The following is a 19,168-nucleotide window of genomic DNA, read 5'->3' as shown; positions in this document are numbered from 1 at the left end:
TGCTACTTTATTAGGGATCTGTGAAGTTGTTTTTCACAAGCAAAGTTTGAAATTTGCTATTTTTACCTTTGTAATAGTTTCCGGTTTACCTTGGCAGAAGGAAAGATTTTTATAGTATACAAGATCACTCTAGTTGCATTGTGAGATCATTTGCACTACAATTTAACCCAGCCATGCTAACAAATATATTCAGAATATTTCTCCTTGAAAGTTACATGTTGCAAAGTTTTTCTATGTCCAACAGAAAAATTATAGCAGGATTTTTGTTTGCACACCTGCTTCTTTTAGTTTCTTCTTCCTAATAGTATTGTATAACAATCTGCAGTGTAAGGTACCTACCATTCAGAACCATTTTCTTACTGTTAAACTAGCCTAGGAGGATATGTGCAACGTAAGTCGTCAAAAAAGTCATGCTTTTCACTCACAGGTGACAAAGAGAAAACTGAAACTTGCTTGAAGCTACAAAGTTTAACCCTTTGCGAAGGTTGGCAAAAGAGCTTACCACTTTTGCTTACATGCCGAGGTTCACATACAACCAAATTGAGGACAGTGAGAACAATTAACGCAGTAAAGGCATAATAGTTATGATTGAGATCATTAAAAATGTTGATTGTCGGCCAACATTGCCCTTTGCCAAGAAACTAACAGCATGGCTCAGCACAAGCCTATATTACTGGTACACAGTGATGCTACTGATGAGTACTGGTACAGGGGCTGCACAGTGCTGCAGACAGATGCTGTTGATCAGGACCGGTACAGGATGGATATAGGCAGTGGAATTACTGATGAGGACCAGTACAGGGGCTGAACAGTGGTGCAGAGTTATGCTACTGGTCAGGACGGGTACAGGCAGCAGCACTACTGATGAAGATGGATACAGTCAGGATACAGAGAGGCGGGGCATGGTGCTGTTGATCTGCCGGGTACAGTCAGGCTACAGAGCGGTGGAGAGTGATGCTATTAATCGGGATGGGTACAGGTATGCAACAGAGGCGTGGCCTCATGCTATTGATCACAGTGGATACAGTCAGGCTACAGGGAGGCGTAACATGATGCTGCTGATCAAGACGGGGCCAGTCAGGCTACAGAGAGGCTCGGCGTGATGCTACTGAACAGAACAGATACAGGTAGGCTACAAAGATGCGTGGTGTGATGCTATTAACCAGAACAGATACAGGTAGCCTACAGAGAGGCGTGGTGTGATGGTGTTGATCAGGAGGGGTACAGTCAGGCTACAGAGAGACTGGGTGCAATGCTTTGGATCAGGACTGGTACAATCTGGCTACAGAGAGACGCAGTGCAATGCTATTGATCAGGACAGGTACAGTGAGGCTACACGGAAGCGTGGTGTGATGCTATTGATCTGGACAGGTACAGTCAGGCTACACGGAAGCGTGGTGTGATGCTATTGATCTGGACAGGTACAGTCAGGCTACAGGGAAGCGTGGTGTGATGCTATTGATCTGGACAGGTACAGTCAGGCTACAGGGAAGCGTGGTGTGATGCTATTGATCTGGACAGGTACAGTGAGGCTACACGGAAGCGTGGTGTGATGCTATTGATCTGGACAGGTACAGTCAGGCTACACGGAAGCGTGGTGTGATGCTATTGATCAGGACAGGTACAGTCAGGCTACAGGGAAGCGTGGTGTGATGCTATTGATCTGGACAGGTACAGTCAGGCTACAGGGAAGCGTGGTGTGATGCTATTGATCTGGACAGGTACAGTCAGGCTACAGGAAAGCGTGGTGTGATGCTATTGATCAGGACAGGTACAGTCAGGCTACAGGGAAGCGTGGTGTGATGCTATTGATCTGGACAGGTACAGTCAGGCTACAGGGAAGCGTGGTGTGATGCTATTGATCTGGACAGGTACAGTCAGGCTACACGGAAGCGTGGTGTGATGCTATTGATCTGGACAGGTACAGTCAGGCTACAGGGAAGCGTGGTGTGATGCTATTGATCTGGACAGGTACAGTCAGGCTACAGGGAAGCGTGGCGTGATGCTATTGATCAGGACAGATACAGGTAGGCTACACGGAAGCGTGGTGTGATGCTATTGATCTGGACAGGTACAGTCAGGCTACAGGGAAGCGTGGCGTGATGCTATTGATCTGGACAGGTACAGTCAGGCTACAGGGAAGCGTGGTGTGATGCTATTGATCAGGACAGGTACAGTCAGGCTACACGGAAGCGTGGTGTGATGCTATTGATCTGGACAGGTACAGTCAGGCTACACGGAAGCGTGGTGTGATGCTATTGATCAGGACAGGTACAGTCAGGCTACACGGAAGCGTGGTGTGATGCTATTGATCTGGACAGGTACAGTCAGGCTACAGGGAAGCGTGGTGTGATGCTATTGATCAGGACAGGTACAGTCAGGCTACAGGGAAGCGTGGTGTGATGCTATTGATCAGGACAGGTACAGTCAGGCTACAGGGAAGCGTGGCGTGATGCTATTGATCTGGACAGGTACAGTCAGGCTACAGGGAAGCGTGGCGTGATGCTATTGATCTGGACAGGTACAGTCAGGCTACAGGGAAGCGTGGCGTGATGCTATTGATCAGGACAGGTACAGTCAGGCTACAGGGAAGCGTGGTGTGATGCTATTGATCAGGACAGGTACAGTCAGGCTACAGGGAAGCGTGGTGTGATGCTATTGATCTGGACAGGTACAGTCAGGCTACAGAGAGACGCAGTGTGATGTTATTAATCAGGACGAGTACAGTCACTACAGAGAGGTGCAGCGTGATGCTATTGATCTGGACAGGTACAGTCAGGCTACAGGGAGGTGTGGTGTGATGTTATTAATCAGGACGGGTACAGTCACTCTACAGAGAGGCGCAGCGTGATGCTATTGATCAGGATTGGTAGAGTTAGGCTACAGAGAGACGCAGTGTGATGTAAGATCAGGATGGGTACAGTCACTACAGAGAGGCGCAGCGTGATGCTATTGATCAGGATTGGTAGAGTTAGGCTACAGAGAGACGCAGTGTGATGTAAGATCAGGATGGGTACAGTCAGGCTACAGAGAGGCTTGATGGAATTGATCAGTACAGGTTCAGGTAGACTACAGAGAGGCATGGTGTAATGCTATTGATCAGGACGGGTACAGTCAGCCTACAGAGAGGCACGGCGTGATGCTATTGATCAGGGCGGGTACAGTCAGGCTACAGAGAGACGCGGCGTGATGCTATTGATCAGGGCGGGTACAGTCAGTCTACAGGGAGGCATGGCATCATGCTATTGATCAGGACAGGTAGGCTACAGAGAAGCGTGGTGTAATGCTATTGATCAGGACAGGTACAGGCAGAGTACGGAGAGACAGAGCGTGATGCTAATGATCAGGACAGCTACAGGTAAGCTACAGAGAGGCGCAATGTGATGCTATTGATCAGGAGGGGTACAGTTAGGCTACAGAGAGGTGCAGCGTGATGCTACTGATCAGAAGGGATACAGTCAGGCTACAGAGAGACGCGGTGTGATGCTATTGATCAGGACGGGTACAGTCACTCTACAGAGAGGCGCAGCGTGATGCTATTGATCTGCATAGGAACAGGCTGGCCACAAAGTGGTTCAGAGTGATTCTATTGATCAGGATTGTTACAAGCCGGCTACAGGCGGTGCAGAGCGAAGCAATTGATCAGGACGGGTACAGGCGGTGGCAACAGAGAGGTGCAGCGTGATTCTATTGATCAGGATGGGTACAGTCAGGCTACACAGGGCTGCTATTGATCAGGATGGGTACAGTCAGACTACAGAATGTTGCAGAGTGATGCTATTGATCAGGAAGGGTACAGGCAGCCTACAGAGTGATGCTATTGATCAGGAAGTGTACAAGAGGGCTACAGAGAGGCTCGGCGTGATGCTTTTGATCAGGATGGTCCACAAGTAGCACTCGGGCAGGGTGTTACTAAGTGATGAGTGTGTTTTACACACTGGTGACCAGTGTGTGCCAGGTGGGCAAGTGACTAAGTCAAGGTGGTACTGAGTGTGCTATATATTGGTATTGAACAGACTTTGAGAGAAATGGGTACTTGACATAGTGGAACTGTTTCTCTCTTTGAAACCCAAAGCAGTAATGGTGACTTGATCGTTCTCGTGCTACGGGTGGCAAGTGGGTTGCAGCAAGGTCAGTCCTGGCATCGACAATTCTTGAAGTTACAGGACCCTTCAGTGAGGTATTCTGTCAGGAAACGATTTCAAAGGTGTTAACTCATGGATCCGGTCAGGAGCGCTGGTGACTTTGGTCTGTGGTCTACCACCATAGTTGGATGATAATGACATCACAGGCATTTCTAGTTTATATCCATGGGTGGTTGACATCAGGTAAAGTTTATTTTCTATCAGCTTGCACACACTTCTTACCTTTGTCATGCGGGTCAGGAGTGAAGTGTCTGGACTCAGCTGGTTCTCGTGTGTGTTAAGCCCTAAAAACTCAAAAGAGCCGTCAGAGGGTCGCTTGGGGGAGCTCGGCCGATCCCAGGTGCAGGTGCCAGGTCCAAAGGGAGCGGCGACTGAGCTAAGAAGACTGAGAGGAAGAGAGATACATGATCAGAAGAGAACAAGACAGATGGAGAAGATCACAAAGAGGGGTGAAAACAACGCAAGTGCCAGCCTGACTCTAACAGCACCATATGATATTCACCCACAGAGCAAACCTGCAGTTCACACTCCCAGGACACCCCCAATTCACCCTTGCAAGGCTCCAACAGTCCCTTACAAGAGACCAGCAACTTGTTATTTGGTGCAAATCTACAATTTGTCCCCATTTCTCCTTCACTTACTCGGTGCAGTGCGTGATCACCAGAGTGGGCTTCATGGGTCGAGGAGGGGCAGAATCCAGGAGAGGCTCAATCTCACAGGAGAGACGGTAGCTGAATAAGAAAAACAACAAGCAGACAGTGGATAAAGGGTTAGCATTGCAGTAGAAACCCTGCCACGACCTGCTATTATGCAGGACTACCAGGCCAAGCCAAGGGTGCGAGTAGGCTTTGCACCCTCCTGCAGATGTCATCATCAGATGCTGACCCAGTGTAACAGAGAGGCAGAAAACAGAGAAGTAGAAGCAGGAGAAGAAGATCAGTAAAACACCAACAAAGAGAAAAGGCAAAGATGAAAGAGAACATGCAATGGTGGGATAAAGAGACAGGAAGCATAGGGAAGTGGAAGAAAGAAGCATGAGGATAAATTAAAACTAGAAAATTCTGGCACACTCGGTATTCGTCAACCCAACATTCTGTGGAATGTATGGCAGCTTCCTAAGAAAAACCTTGGGCCCTGCACTTTTTATGGTTTATTTTCTCATTTATTGCAGACTAAGTGCTGGAGACCAGGTACTCACCTGTCTGCCTCGCTCAGGGGATGGATGCTGTTGAACCATCGCACGAAGGACGGGTCCTGCTCCAAGTCATAATTTTTACAGATGGACTGGAGCAGACGAATCTGAGTCAAGATTTCAAACTCCTGACAAGATAAAAAAAAAAGCCATGACGACAAGAGGCTTGTGGGAAATACTGATGGAGGGAGAAGCAGACATAACCAAGAGGAGAACATGAGAAGAGGTCCTCACAAAGGAGGTAGGACATACCTTCCGGCGCTTGTCAAAGTTGAGGTAGCCGTTCTGAAAGATGAACAGTAAAGGGGTGCTTTAGTCATAGCGACAAGCCAAACCTTTCACATCCTTCTGGCAGAGCTACTGAATCATGTGGGGCGGCATTGTTATTAGCAGGCCCAAGCCCGGGTCTCCCGCATGGCTGCACCTCTCGCGCGTCTGTCTTCTCCTTGCTTTTTCCCTGTTTTTTGTGCCCTGTCCTTTTCCCTCGTTCTCACTGCTTTCTCCTTGCTTTCCCCCCATTTTTTGTGTGCCTTCTCCTTGCTGTTTCCTCGTTTTCACTGCTTTCAGTGATGCAGTAACACAGCACGTGCACCTTTTATGCCCTTCTCAGCTGCTGCGGGAAAGCAAGGGCTGGGCTTTAATTCCATATCTGCATCTATAGTGATGGGAGGGCACCCCGCAGCCCAGTGTCATCAGAAAGTAGCGGGTCGTCGCCAGCACCAGCCTTGCTTTCATCATGGACTTGAAGGGATGCAGTGAAAGCTAGGAAACAGACGCATTCACTTGCTTTCTTAGCACTATTAATCACTGAACTTTTAATGTCATTTGTATAAGAGTGTGTTTGAAAGGATATTATGCAATACATTTTCATTAATTTATTCACTCACTGCTTTCTCCTTGCTTTCATCCTGTATTTTTTGTGCCTCCTCCTTGCATTTTTGCCACGTTTGCCGCTCCCGCATGCTGCCCATTATTTCACACCTCCCACCAAACCCCGCCCACTGCCTCCCAGAGCCCCGCCCTCCTCTCAGGACTAACTTAATGTAGGCCCCAGCGCAACCCCATTGAGCAGATCCCAGGCCCAGCTCTCCCCGTGCGGCGGCATTGCCCTTACTCCTGTCTTCTCCTTGATTTTTCAGCGCCTTGAGAACCTCACAGGTGATTTGCTGCACTTTATAAATCGTTGGTTGATTGATTATGGACAACAGGGAAATCAGTGTATACGTGCAGGTGGCCAGTCCGCCATCTTGGCAGAACGCCCTGCATGTGCTTTGCCTAAAGGTGGGGTTTTCAACCAGGGTTTCATAGACGCGCCTCCTACCTGTGCTTTAGGTGCATGTCAGTTGTCTGAATAGAACACATCAGTCAGATATATGTTAACCAGTTGTATGTGAATTAATGACTTCGTCATCATTACAATATAATGGAAACAATTATCGAACTATGGTTTTAACATTGGTTTGTTTGTTTTATTGAAACTTTTTTGAGGAATGTATTTTTTTCTTGAAAAAGGCTATTTTCATTTCGTTTGAAGCAATTTTTTACCGGCTCACGTCAGGCACCAGTAAAGAATATTGATCTTTCGTCAGATCAACTATCATTCTAACTTCAGGCACCAGGTGGAGAACACCACAAAGCTTCTGTCAGTCACAAAAGGTAAACTTACCCATTTGCTGACACAAATCTGATCTAAGTGTAGTGTGCCTTTTCCTCACATGAAACCGAACAGACCATCTGTATCTTGAGTGTTCCATTTCTCTTCAGAGCTCTTAGCAGTGGAATGAGTAAAATATATTAATTCCCAGAGAGGCAAACTGTTGTTAACCACTGGAGGGTACCACTACACCAGACAGAAAGCTTACAGAGAGAGAGGTTTCTAGAAATCCACTCAGTGTCAAAGGTCAAACAGTCGGGGAAGCGCCAGGACTGTCTTCTAAAATTGTGGGCGCTACATGTGAACTTAAACCATACTGCCAGTTTAACAATACATTGTTCCAGAGTTCAATTGCTAGTGCCATCATTTAAAAAGAAACTTTTTACAACTGTTGCTTCATTGTTCAAAATAGTGTTTGTTCTGTAGTTTCGATTACATTGTGTTTTCAGTTAAATGCTCCTTTACGTTTTCGGTTTTAATGCATTACCATTTAAATGTTTCCTCTAATTTTCAATGTGTTGGTGTTTCGTTACAAATGAATTTCCTTAAACAAGGATTTCCGTTTCCTCCAATATGCTTTCTATGTTTTTCTTTGAATTCACCTCCTACCAAGCTTACTATCTTGACTAATGCCCATCACTGCTCTTAGATGATTTTATCTGACAGCGGTTGGGGGTTCTTGTTAGTTTTGCAGATGTCAAATGTGGTTGCCAGCCTTTTCTCAGACCTCACCTACACTTTTCAATTGTTTGACACTTCTCAGACATCCTTAGCTGTGTGATCACTCACAGACCTGCTGTGTGGTTGTTTGTGGGAGTACTATTTTAACTTGTGTGACAGGTATCATATGACAGGTGTCCGACATTGGTGCGGTTCCGAGCTGCAGGTGTCTGATTTGCTTTTCGGCTGGCATGTGAGTGGTTCTACCCCAGCCCTTTGCGCGTGCTGTTGACATACATGAAGAGTCTTTGAGCCTTCCCCAGACTCACCTCAAGCTGGTCCTTGGATGCTGTGTCCAGCATGACTAGGTCCTTCAGGAATGTTCCCAGGTAGGGTACCACACCCTGGTGGGGCAGAAGAGGATGGGGTTAGAGGTTGGATGGAGGTCACCAGCAGACCCTCAGTCGCGCCCTGCGCTGCTTGGTTGCAATCAGAATAGTTGTACCTTCTCAGACCATCCCAGCCTCTCTCTGCTTCACCTCCCTCCCCACAGACCCCTCCAGAAGCCCCACCCTTCTCTCCTCCCCTGTCTCCCCTCTGACTCCAACATCTTCTCTTCCGCTATCGCGCTTCCGCCTCCCACCACTGTCTTCACCTTTGTTTAACTCCATTTCACTTCATCACCTTACTTCTCTGCCCTCCTCTCCCCCTAGCTTCTCACTAACATCCCTCCTTCCCTCCCTTTCCATCACTCTTACCACAGATTTTTGCTCTTTGGGGCGCCTTGCTTGTTTCCTTGTGTTCAGCTCCAGGTGGACAGGCTTTGATGTCTCCTCCTGAGACTGGAAAATTGAATTAAAACATAAATTAAGAATTTTACCTTCGACTACGTTCAATTCTCATGTTAGTAACAGTCTGAAAGGAGAGAGAACATGTGACATAATTTGAAGAGCCTAGCATCAGACTGTGACATCTCTCCAGGAACTTGATGTCACACTGACATGACTACTCTAACTTGAGGTCAGACTGTGACGTCACTCAAGAGATTCACACCAGGCTCTGACATCACTCCTGTAACTAAAGGTTAGAATGAGACATCACTCCTGTAACTGGAAGTCAGACTGTGACATCACTCCTGTAACTGAAGGTCAGACTGAGACGTCAGTCAAACAGCCTCCCGCTGCACTGTTACATCACTCATGGAACTGGAGGTCAGACTGTGACATAACTCCTGTACTGGAGGTCAGTCTGTAACATCACTCATGGAACTGGAAGTCAGACTGAGACATCACTCAAGAGACTCACACCAGGCTCTGACATCAGTCCTGTAACTGGAGGTCAGACTGTAACATCACTCCTGTAACTGGAGGTCAGACTGAGACGTCATTCAAACAGCCTCCCGCTGCACTGTTACATCACTCACGGAACGGGAAGTCACACTGTGACATCACTCAAGAGATTCACACCAGGCTCTGACATCACTCCTGTAACTGGAGGTCAGACTGAGACATCACTCCTGTAACTGGAGGTCAGACTGTGACATCACTCCTGTAACTGAAGGTCAGACTGAGAAGTCACTCAAACAGCCTCCTGCTGCTTTTTTACATCACTCACGGAACTGGTGGTCAGACTGTGACATAACTCCTGTACTGGAGGTCAGACTGTAACATCACTCACGGAACTGGAGGTCAGACTGAGACATCACTCAAGAGACTCACACCAGGCTCTGACATCACTCCTGTAACTGAAGGTCAGAATGAGACATCACTCCTGTAACTGGAAGTCAGACTGTGACATCACTCCTGTAACTGGAAGTCAGACTGTGACATCACTCCTGTAACTGAAGGTCAGACTGATACATTTCTCAAGCAGCCTCCCGCTGCACTGTTATATCACTCCTGTAACTGGAGGTCAGACTGAGACATCACTTCTGTAACTGAAGGTCAGACGGAAACATCACTCAAACAGCCTCCCGCTGCTTTGTTACATCACTCACGGAACTGGTGGTCAGACTGTGACATAACTCCTGTAACTGAAGGTCAGACTGAGACGTCACTCAAACAGCCTCCCGCTGCATTGTTACATCACTCACAGAACTGGGGGTCAGACTGTGACATAACTCCTGTACTGGAGGTCAGACTGTAACATCACTCTCGGAACTGGAGGTCAGACTGAGACATCACTCAAGAGACTCACACCAGGCTCTGACATCACTCCTGTAACTGGAGGTCAGACTGTGACATCACTCCTGTAACTGAAGGTCAGAATGAGACATCACTCCTGTAACTGGAAGTCAGACTGTGACATCACTCCTGTAACTGAAGGTCAGACTGAGACATTTCTCAAGCAGCCTCCCGCTGCACTGTTATATCACTCCTGTAACTGGAGGTCAGACTGAGACATCACTTCTGTAACTGAAGGTCAGACGGAGACATCACTGCTGTAACTGGCGGTCAGACTGAGATGCCACTCAAACAGCCTCCCGCTGCATTGTTACATCACTCCTGTAACTGGAGGTCAGACTGTGACATAACTCCTGTAACTGGAGGTCAGACTGTTACATCACTCACGGAACTGGAGGTCAGACTGAGACATCACTCAAGAGATTCACACCAGGCTTTGACATCACTCCTGTGACTGGAGGTCAGACTGTGACATCACTCCTGTAACTGGAGGTCAGACTGTGACATCACTCAAAGAGCCTCTTACTACACTATTACATCACTCCTGTAACTGAAGGTCAGACTGAGACATTTCTCAAACAGCCTCCCGCTGCACTGTTATATCACTCCTGTAACTGGAGGTCAGACTGAGACATCACTTCTGTAACTGAAGGTCAGACGGAGACATCACTCAAACAGCCTCCCGCTGCTTTGTTACATCACTCACGGAACTGGTGGTCAGACTGTGACATAACTCCTGTAACTGAAGGTCAGACTGAGACGTCACTCAAACAGCCTCCCGCTGCATTGTTACATCACTCACAGAACTGGGGGTCAGACTGTGACATAACTCCTGTACTGGAGGTCAGACTGTAACATCACTCACGGAACTGGAGGTCAGACTGAGACATCACTCAAGAGACTCACACCAGGCTCTGACATCACTCCTGTAACTGGAGGTCAGACTGTGACATCACTCCTGTAACTGAAGGTCAGAATGAGACATCACTCCTGTAACTGGAAGTCAGACTGTGACATCACTCCTGTAACTGAAGGTCAGACTGAGACATTTCTCAAGCAGCCTCCCGCTGCACTGTTATATCACTCCTGTAACTGGAGGTCAGACTGAGACATCACTTCTGTAACTGAAGGTCAGACGGAGACATCACTCCTTTAACTGGCGGTCAGACTGAGACGCCACTCAAACAGCCTCCCGCTGCATTGTTACATCACTCACGGAACTGGAGGTCAGACTGTGACATAACTCCTGTAACTGGAGGTCAGAATGTTACATCACTCACGGAACTGGAGGTCAGAGTGTGACATCACTCAAAGAGTCTCTTACTACACTGTAGGAAGTTGGCTCTGTATGTGCTATTTCAAAGTAAGGAATAGCATGCACAGAGTCCAAGGGTTCCCCTTAGAGGTAAGATAGTGGCAAAAAGAGATAATACTAATGCTCTATTTTGTGGTAGTGTGGTCGAGCAGTAGGCTTATCAAAGGAGTAGTGTTAAGCATTTGTTGTACATACACACAGGCAATAAATGAGGAACACACACTCAGAGACAATTCCAAGCCAGTGGAGAAGTGTGGCTCAATGGTTAGAGCGGCAGACCCTGAAGCAGAGATCTGGCTCAAGACCAGGGTTCAAGTCCCGCTTCGGCAGGTCTTGGGCTCAATTCCCCTTGACCAGATAATTCTCGCCTCGGTGCCTAATCTAATTCATGGGTCCCACTCTGCAACTCTGGGCAATAGCTTGCTTAATCTCCACAACGGCCCCAACAGCGCTTGGATGCCTGGCTTCACCCTCAGGAGTTGGCACCTCATAGGGAAAAAGCCAGGAGGGGTTCCATAGCGGTATGAGTACAGCGCCTTGAGACCCTAACGGGTGAGTAGTGCGCTATACAAGTGCTAATTTACATTTACATTTTACAATAGGTTTTTGTTATAGAAAAATATATTTTCTTAGTTTATTATAAGAACCACCGGTTCAAATTCTACATGTAATATCTCATTTGAAAGGTATTGCAGGTATATACTTTAGGAACTTTGAATAATTACAGTAACATATATACTTTTCACATAAAACACAAATAGCTGTTTTAAAAGTGGACACAGTGCAATTTTCACAGTTCCTGGGGGAGGTAAAGTATTGTTAGTTCTTGCAGGTAAGTAACCCACCTACAGGGTTCAGATTTGGGTCCAAGGTAGCCCACCGTTGGGGGTTCAGAGCAACCCCAAAGTTACCACACCAGCAGTTCAGGGCCGGTCAGGTGCAGAGTTCAAAGTGGTGCCCAAAACGCATAGGCTTCAATGGAGAGAAGGGGGTGCCCCGGTTCCAGTCTGCCAGCAGGTAAGTACCCGAGTCTTCGGGGGGCAGACCAGGGGGGTTTTGTAGGGCACCGGGGGGGACACAAGTCCACACAAAAAGTACACCCTCAGCAGCGCGGGGGCGGCCGGGTGCAGTGTGTAAACTAGCGTCGGGTTTACAATGGGAGTCAATGGGAGACCAAAGGGTCTCTTCAGCGGTGCAGGCAGGCAAGGGGGGGGCTCCTCGGGGTAGCCACCACCTAGGCAAGGGAGAGGGCCTCCTGGGGGTCACTTCTGCACTGGAGTTCCGTTCCTTCAGGTGCTGGGGGCTGCGGGTGCAGGGTCTTTTCCAGCCGTCGGGATTTTAGAGTCAGGCAGTCGCGGTCAGGGAGAGCCTCGGGATTCCCTCTGCAGGCGTCGCTGTAGGGGCTCAGGGGGGACAACTTTGGTTACTCACGGTCTCGGAGTCGCCGGAGGGTCCTCCCTGAGGTGTTGGTTCTCCACCAGTCGAGTCTGGGTCGCCGGGTGCAGTGTTGCAAGTCTCACGCTTCTTGCGGGTATTTGTAGGGGTCTTTAAATCTGCTCCTCTGTAACAAAGTTGCAGTCTTTTTGGAACAGGGCCGCTGTGCTGTCCTCGGGAGTTTCTTGTCTTTCTTGAAGCAGGGCAGTCCTCTGAGGATTCAGAGGTCGCTGGTCCTGGGGAAAGTGTCGCTGGAGCAGGTTTCTTTATAAGGCAGGAGACAGGCCGGTAGGTCTGGGGCCAAAGCAGTTGGTGTCTTCTTTTCTTCTTCTGCAGGGGTCTTTCAGCTCAGCAGTCTTCTTCTTGTAGTTGCAGGAATCTAAATTCTTAGGTTCAGGGAAGCCCTTAAATACTAAATTTAAGGGCGTGTTTAGGTCTGGGGGGTTAGTAGCCAATGGCTACTAGCCCTGAGGGTGGGTACACCCTCTTTGTGCCTCCTCCCAAGGGGAGGGGGTCACAATCCTATCCCTATTGGGGGAATCCTCCATCTGCAAGATGGAGGATTTCTAAAAGTTAGAGTCACTTCAGCTCAGGACACCTTAGGGGCTGTCCAGACTGGCCAGTGACTCCTCCTTGTTATTCTCATTATTTCCTCCGGCCTTGCCGCCAAAAGTGGGGGCCGTGGCCGGAGGGGGCGGGCAACTCCACTAGCTGGAGTGTCCTGTGGTGCTGGAACAAAGGGGGTGAGCCTTTGAGGCTCACCGCCAGGTGTTACAGCTCCTGCCTGGGGGAGGTGTTAGCATCTCCACCCAGTGCAGGCTTTGTTACTGGCCTCAGAGTGACAAAGGCACTCTCCCCATGGGGCCAGCAACATGTCTCGAGTGTGGCAGGCTGCTAGAACCAGTCAGCCTACACAGGTAGTTGGTTAAAGTTTCAGGGGGCACCTCTAAGGTGCCCTCTGGGGTGTATTTTGCAATAAAATGTACACTGGCATCAGTGTGCATTTATTGTGCTTAGAGGTTTGATACCAAACTTCCCAGTTTTCAGTGTAGCCATTATGGTGCTGTGGAGTTCGTGTTTGACAAACTCCCAGACCATATACTCTTATGGCTACCCTGCACTTACAATGTCTAAGGTTTGGCTTATACACTGTAGGGGCACAGTGCTCATGCACTGGTGCCCTCACCTATGGTATAGTGCACCCTGCCTTAGGGCTGTAAGGCCTGCTAGAGGGGTGACTTATCTATACTTGCATAGGCAGTGAGAGGCTGGCATGGCACCCTGAGGGGAGTGCCATGTCGACTTACTCATTTTGTTCTCACCAGCACACACAAGCTGGCAAGCAGTGTGTTTGTGCTGAGTGAGGGGTCTCCAGGGTGCCATAAGACATGCTGCAGCCCTTAGAGACCTTCCCTGGCATCAGGGCCCTTGGTACCAGAGGTACCAGTTACAAGGGACTTACCTGGATGCCAGGGTGTGCCAATTGTGGATACAAAAGTACAGGTTAGGGAAAGAACACTGGTGCTGGGGCCTGGTTAGCAGGCCTCAGCACACTTTCAATTCAAAACATAGCATCAGCAAAGGCAAAAAGTCAGGGGGTAACCATGCCAAGGAGGCATTTCCTTACATACAATATTACATCACTCCTGTAATTGGAGGTCAGACTATGACATCACTCCTGTAACTGGAGGTCAGACTGTGACATCACTCAAAGAGCTCCCGCTACACTGTTACATCACTCACAGGACTGGAGGTCAGATTGAGACATCACTCAAGAGACTCACACCAGGCTCTGACATCACTCCTGTAACAGGAGGTCGGACTGAGACATCACTCCTGTAACTGGAGGTCAGACTGTGACATCAGTCAAAGAGCCTCCCGCTACACTGTCACATCACTCCTGTAACTGGTGGTCAGACTGTGACATAACTCCTGTACTGGAGGTCAGACTGTAACATCACTCACGGAACTGGAGGTCAGACTGAGACATCACTCCTGTAACTGGAAGTCAGACTGTGACATCACTCCTGTAACTGGAAGTCAGAATGAGACATCACTCCTGTAACTGGAAGTCAGACTGTGACATCACTCCTGTAACTGGAAGTCAGACTGTGACATCACTCCTGCAACTGGAAGTCAGACTGTGACATCACTCCTGTAACTGAAGGTCAGACTGATACATTTCTCAAGCAGCCTCCCGCTGCACTGTTATATCACTCCTGTAACTGGAGGTCAGACTGAGACATCACTTCTGTAACTGAAGGTCAGACGGAAACATCACTCAAACAGCCTCCCGCTGCTTTGTTACATCACTCACGGAACTGGTGGTCAGACTGTGACATAACTCCTGTAACTGAAGGTCAGACTGAGACGTCACTCAAACAGCCTCCCGCTGCATTGTTACATCACTCACAGAACTGGGGGTCAGACTGTGACATAACTCCTGTACTGGAGGTCAGACTGTAACATCACTCACGGAACTGGAGGTCAGACTGAGACATCACTCAAGAGACTCACACCAGGCTCTGACATCACTCCTGTAACTGGAGGTCAGACTGTGACATCACTCCTGTAACTGAAGGTCAGAATGAGACATCACTCCTGTAACTGGAAGTCAGACTGTGACATCACTCCTGTAACTGAAGGTCAGACTGAGACATTTCTCAAGCAGCCTCCCGCTGCACTGTTATATCACTTCTGTAACTGGAGGTCAGACTGAGACATCACTTCTGTAACTGAAGGTCAGACGGAGACATCACTCCTGTAACTGGCGGTCAGACTGAGACGCCACTCAAACAGCCTCCCGCTGCATTGTTACATCTCTCACGGAACTGGAGGTCAGACTGTGACATAACTCCTGTAACTGGAGGTCAGACTGTTACATCACTCACGGAACTGGAGGTCAGACTGAGACATCACTTAAGAGATTCACACCAGGCTTTGACATCACTCCTGTGACTGGAGGTCAGACTGTGACATCACTCCTTTAACTGGAGGTCAGACTGTGACATCACTCAAAGAGCCTCTTACTACACTATTACATCACTCCTGTAACAGAAGGTCAGACTGAGACATTTCTCAAACAGCCTCCCGCTGCACTGTTATATCACTCCTGTAACTGGATGTCAGACTGAGACATCACTTCTGTAACTGAAGGTCAGACGGAGACATCACTCAAACAGCTTCCCGCTGCTTTGTTACATCACTCACGGAACTGGTGGTCAGACTGTGACATAACTCCTGTAACTGAAGGTCAGACTGAGACGTCACTCAAACAGCCTCCCGCTGCATTGTTACATCACTCACAGAACTGGGGGTCAGACTGTGACATAACTCCTGTACTGGAGGTCAGACTGTAACATCACTCACGGAACTGGAGGTCAGACTGAGACATCACTCAAGATACTCACACCAGGCTCTGACATCACTCCTGTAACTGGAGGTCAGACTGTGACATCACTCCTGTAACTGAAGGTCAGAATGAGACATCACTCCTGTAACTGGAAGTCAGACTGTGACATCACTCCTGTAACTGAAGGTCAGACTGAGACATTTCTCAAGCAGCCTCCCGCTGCACTGTTATATCACTCCTGTAACTGGAGGTCAGACTGAGACATCACTTCTGTAACTGAAGGTCAGACGGAGACATCACTCCTGTAACTGGCGGTCAGACTGAGACGCCACTCAAACAGACTCCCGCTGCATTGTTACATCACTCACGGAACTGGAGGTCAGCCTGTGACATCACTCCTGTAACTGAAGGTCAGACTGAGAAGTCACTCAAACAGCCTCCCGCTGCTTTGTTACATCACTCACGGAACTGGTGGTCAGACTGTGACATAACTCCTGTACTGGAGGTCAGACTGTAACATCACTCACGGAACTGGAGGTCAGACTGAGACATCACTCCTGTAACTGGAAGTCAGACTGTGACATCACTCCTGTAACTGGAAGTCAGAATGAGACATCACTCCTGTAACTGGAAGTCAGACTGTGACATCACTCCTGTAACTGGAAGTCAGACTGTGACATCACTCCTGTAACTGGAAGTCAGACTGTGACATCACTCCTGTAACTGAAGGTCAGACTGATACATTTCTCAAGCAGCCTCCCGCTGCACTGTTATATCACTCCTGTAACTGGAGGTCAGACTGAGACATCACTTCTGTAACTGAAGGTCAGACGGAAACATCACTCAAACAGCCTCCCGCTGCTTTGTTACATCACTCACGGAACTGGTGGTCAGACTGTGACATAACTCCTGTAACTGAAGGTCAGACTGAGACGTCACTCAAACAGCCTCCCGCTGCATTGTTACATCACTCACAGAACTGGGGGTCAGACTGTGACATAACTCCTGTACTGGAGGTCAGACTGTAACATCACTCACGGAACTGGAGGTCAGACTGAGACATCACTCAAGAGACTCACACCAGGCTCTGACATCACTCCTGTAACTGGAGGTCAGACTGTGACATCACTCCTGTAACTGAAGGTCAGAATGAGACATCACTCCTGTAACTGGAAGTCAGACTGTGACATCACTCCTGTAACTGAAGGTCAGACTGAGACATTTCTCAAGCAGCCTCCCGCTGCACTGTTATATCACTTCTGTAACTGGAGGTCAGACTGAGACATCACTTCTGTAACTGAAGGTCAGACGGAGACATCACTCCTGTAACTGGCGGTCAGACTGAGACGCCACTCAAACAGCCTCCCGCTGCATTGTTACATCACTCACGGAACTGGAGGTCAGACTGTGACATAACTCCTGTAACTGGAGGTCAGAATGTTACATCACTCACGGAACTGGAGGTCAGACTGAGACATCACTCAAGAGATTCACACCAGGCTTTGACATCACTCCTGAGACTGGAGGTCAGACTGTGACATCACTCCTGTAACTGGAGGTCAGAGTGTGACATCACTCAAAGAGTCTCTTACTACACTGTAGGAAGTTGGCTCTGTATGTGCTATTTCAAAGTAAGGAATAGCATGCACAGAGTCCAAGGGTTCCCCTTAGAGGTAAGATAGTGGCAAAAAGAGATAATACTAATGCTCTATTTTGTGGTAGTGTGGTCGAGCAGTAGGCTTATCAAAGGAGTAGTGTTAAGCATTTGTTGTACATACACACAGGCAATAAATGAGGAACACACACTCAGCGACAATTCCAAGCCAATAGGTTTTTGTTATAGAAAAATATCTTTTCTTAGTTTATTTTAAGAACCACAGGTTCAAATTCTACATGTAATATCTCATTTGAAAGGTATTGCAGGTTAGTACTTTAGGAACTTTGAATAATTACAGTAACATATATACTTTTCACATAAAACACAAATAGCTGTTTTAAAAGTGGACACAGTGCAATTTTCACAGTTCCTGGGGGAGGTAAAGTATTGTTAGCTCTTGCAGGTAAGTAACCCACCTACAGGGTTCAGATTTGGGTCCAAGGTAGCCCACCGTTGGGGGTTCAGAGCAACCCCAAAGTTACCACACCAGCAGTTCAGGGCCGGTCAGGTGCAGAGTTCAAAGTGGTGCCCAAAACGCATAGGCTTCAATGGAGAGAAGGGGGTGCCCCGGTTCCAGTCTGCCAGCAGGTAACTACCCGCGTCTTCGGAGGGCAGACCAGGGGGGTTTTGTAGGGCACCGGGGGGGACACAAGTCCACACAAAAAGTACACCCTCAGCAGCGCGGGGGCGGCCGGGTGCAGTGTGTAAACTAGCGTCGGGTTTACAATGGGAGTCAATGGAAGACAAAGGGGTCTCTTCAGCGGTGCAGGCAGGCAAGGGGGGGGCTCCTCGGGGTAGCCACCACCTAGGCAAGGGAGAGGGCCTCCTGGGGGTCACTCCTGCACTGGAGTTCCGTTCCTTCAGGTGCTGGGGGCTGCGGGTGCAGGGTCTTTTCCAGCCGTCGGGATTTTAGAGTCAGGCAGTCGCGGTCAGGGGGAGCCTCGGGATTCCCTCTGCAGGCGTCGCTGTGGGGGCTCAGGGGGGACAACTTTGGTTACTCACGGTCTCGGAGTCGCCGGAGGGTCCTCCCTGAGGTGTTGGTTCTCCACCAGTCGAGTCTGGGTCGCCGGGTGCAGTGTTGCAAGTCTCACGCTTCTTGCGGGGATTTGCAGGGGTCTTTAAATCTGCTCCTCTGTAACAAAGTTGCAGTCTTTTTGGAACAGGGCCGCTGTGCTGTCCTTGGGAGTTTCTTGTCTTTCTTGAAGCAGGGCAGTCCTCTGAGGATTCAGAGGTCGCTGGTCCTGGGGAAAGTGTCGCTGGAGCAGGTTTCTTTAGAAGGCAGGAGACAGGCCGGTAGGTCTGGGGCCAAAGCAGTTGGTGTCTTCTTTTCTTCTTCTGCAGGGGTCTTTCAGCTCAGCAGTCTTCTTCTTGTAGTTGCAGGAATCTAAATTCTTAGGTTCAGGGAAGCCCTTAAATACTAAATTTAAGGGCGTGTTTAGGTCTGGGGGGTTAGTAGCCAATGGCTACTAGCCCTGAGGGTGGGTACACCCTCTTTGTGCCTCCTCCCAAGGGGAGGGGGTCACAATCCTATCCCTATTGGGGGAATCCTCCATCTGCAAGATGGAGGATTTCTAAA

General features: G+C 48.7%; 1 protein-coding gene across 6 annotated transcripts in view; it reads right to left on the bottom strand.

The window, feature by feature from the left end:
* Positions 1-19,168, bottom strand: part of RGL2 (ral guanine nucleotide dissociation stimulator like 2) — a 240,029-nt gene that overhangs the window by 28,497 nt on the left and 192,364 nt on the right. For all 6 annotated transcript variants that reach the window (XM_069241871.1, XM_069241872.1, XM_069241876.1 and 3 more), the window contains 6 exons: positions 8,410-8,493; positions 7,981-8,055; positions 5,590-5,622; positions 5,344-5,465; positions 4,787-4,876; positions 4,368-4,530 (listed from right to left, as the gene is read on the bottom strand). In XM_069241871.1, coding sequence (XP_069097972.1) covers positions 4,368-4,530; positions 4,787-4,876; positions 5,344-5,465; positions 5,590-5,622; positions 7,981-8,055; positions 8,410-8,493 — 567 coding nt within the window. The remainder of the gene's footprint in view (positions 1-4,367; positions 4,531-4,786; positions 4,877-5,343; positions 5,466-5,589; positions 5,623-7,980; positions 8,056-8,409; positions 8,494-19,168) is intronic.

Source organism: Pleurodeles waltl, chromosome 6, assembly GCF_031143425.1.
Source record: "Pleurodeles waltl isolate 20211129_DDA chromosome 6, aPleWal1.hap1.20221129, whole genome shotgun sequence".
NCBI lineage: Eukaryota > Metazoa > Chordata > Amphibia > Caudata > Salamandridae > Pleurodeles > Pleurodeles waltl.
The sequence above is the reverse complement of the archived record's forward strand: the minus strand, read 5'-3'. Positions and strand labels throughout refer to the sequence as shown.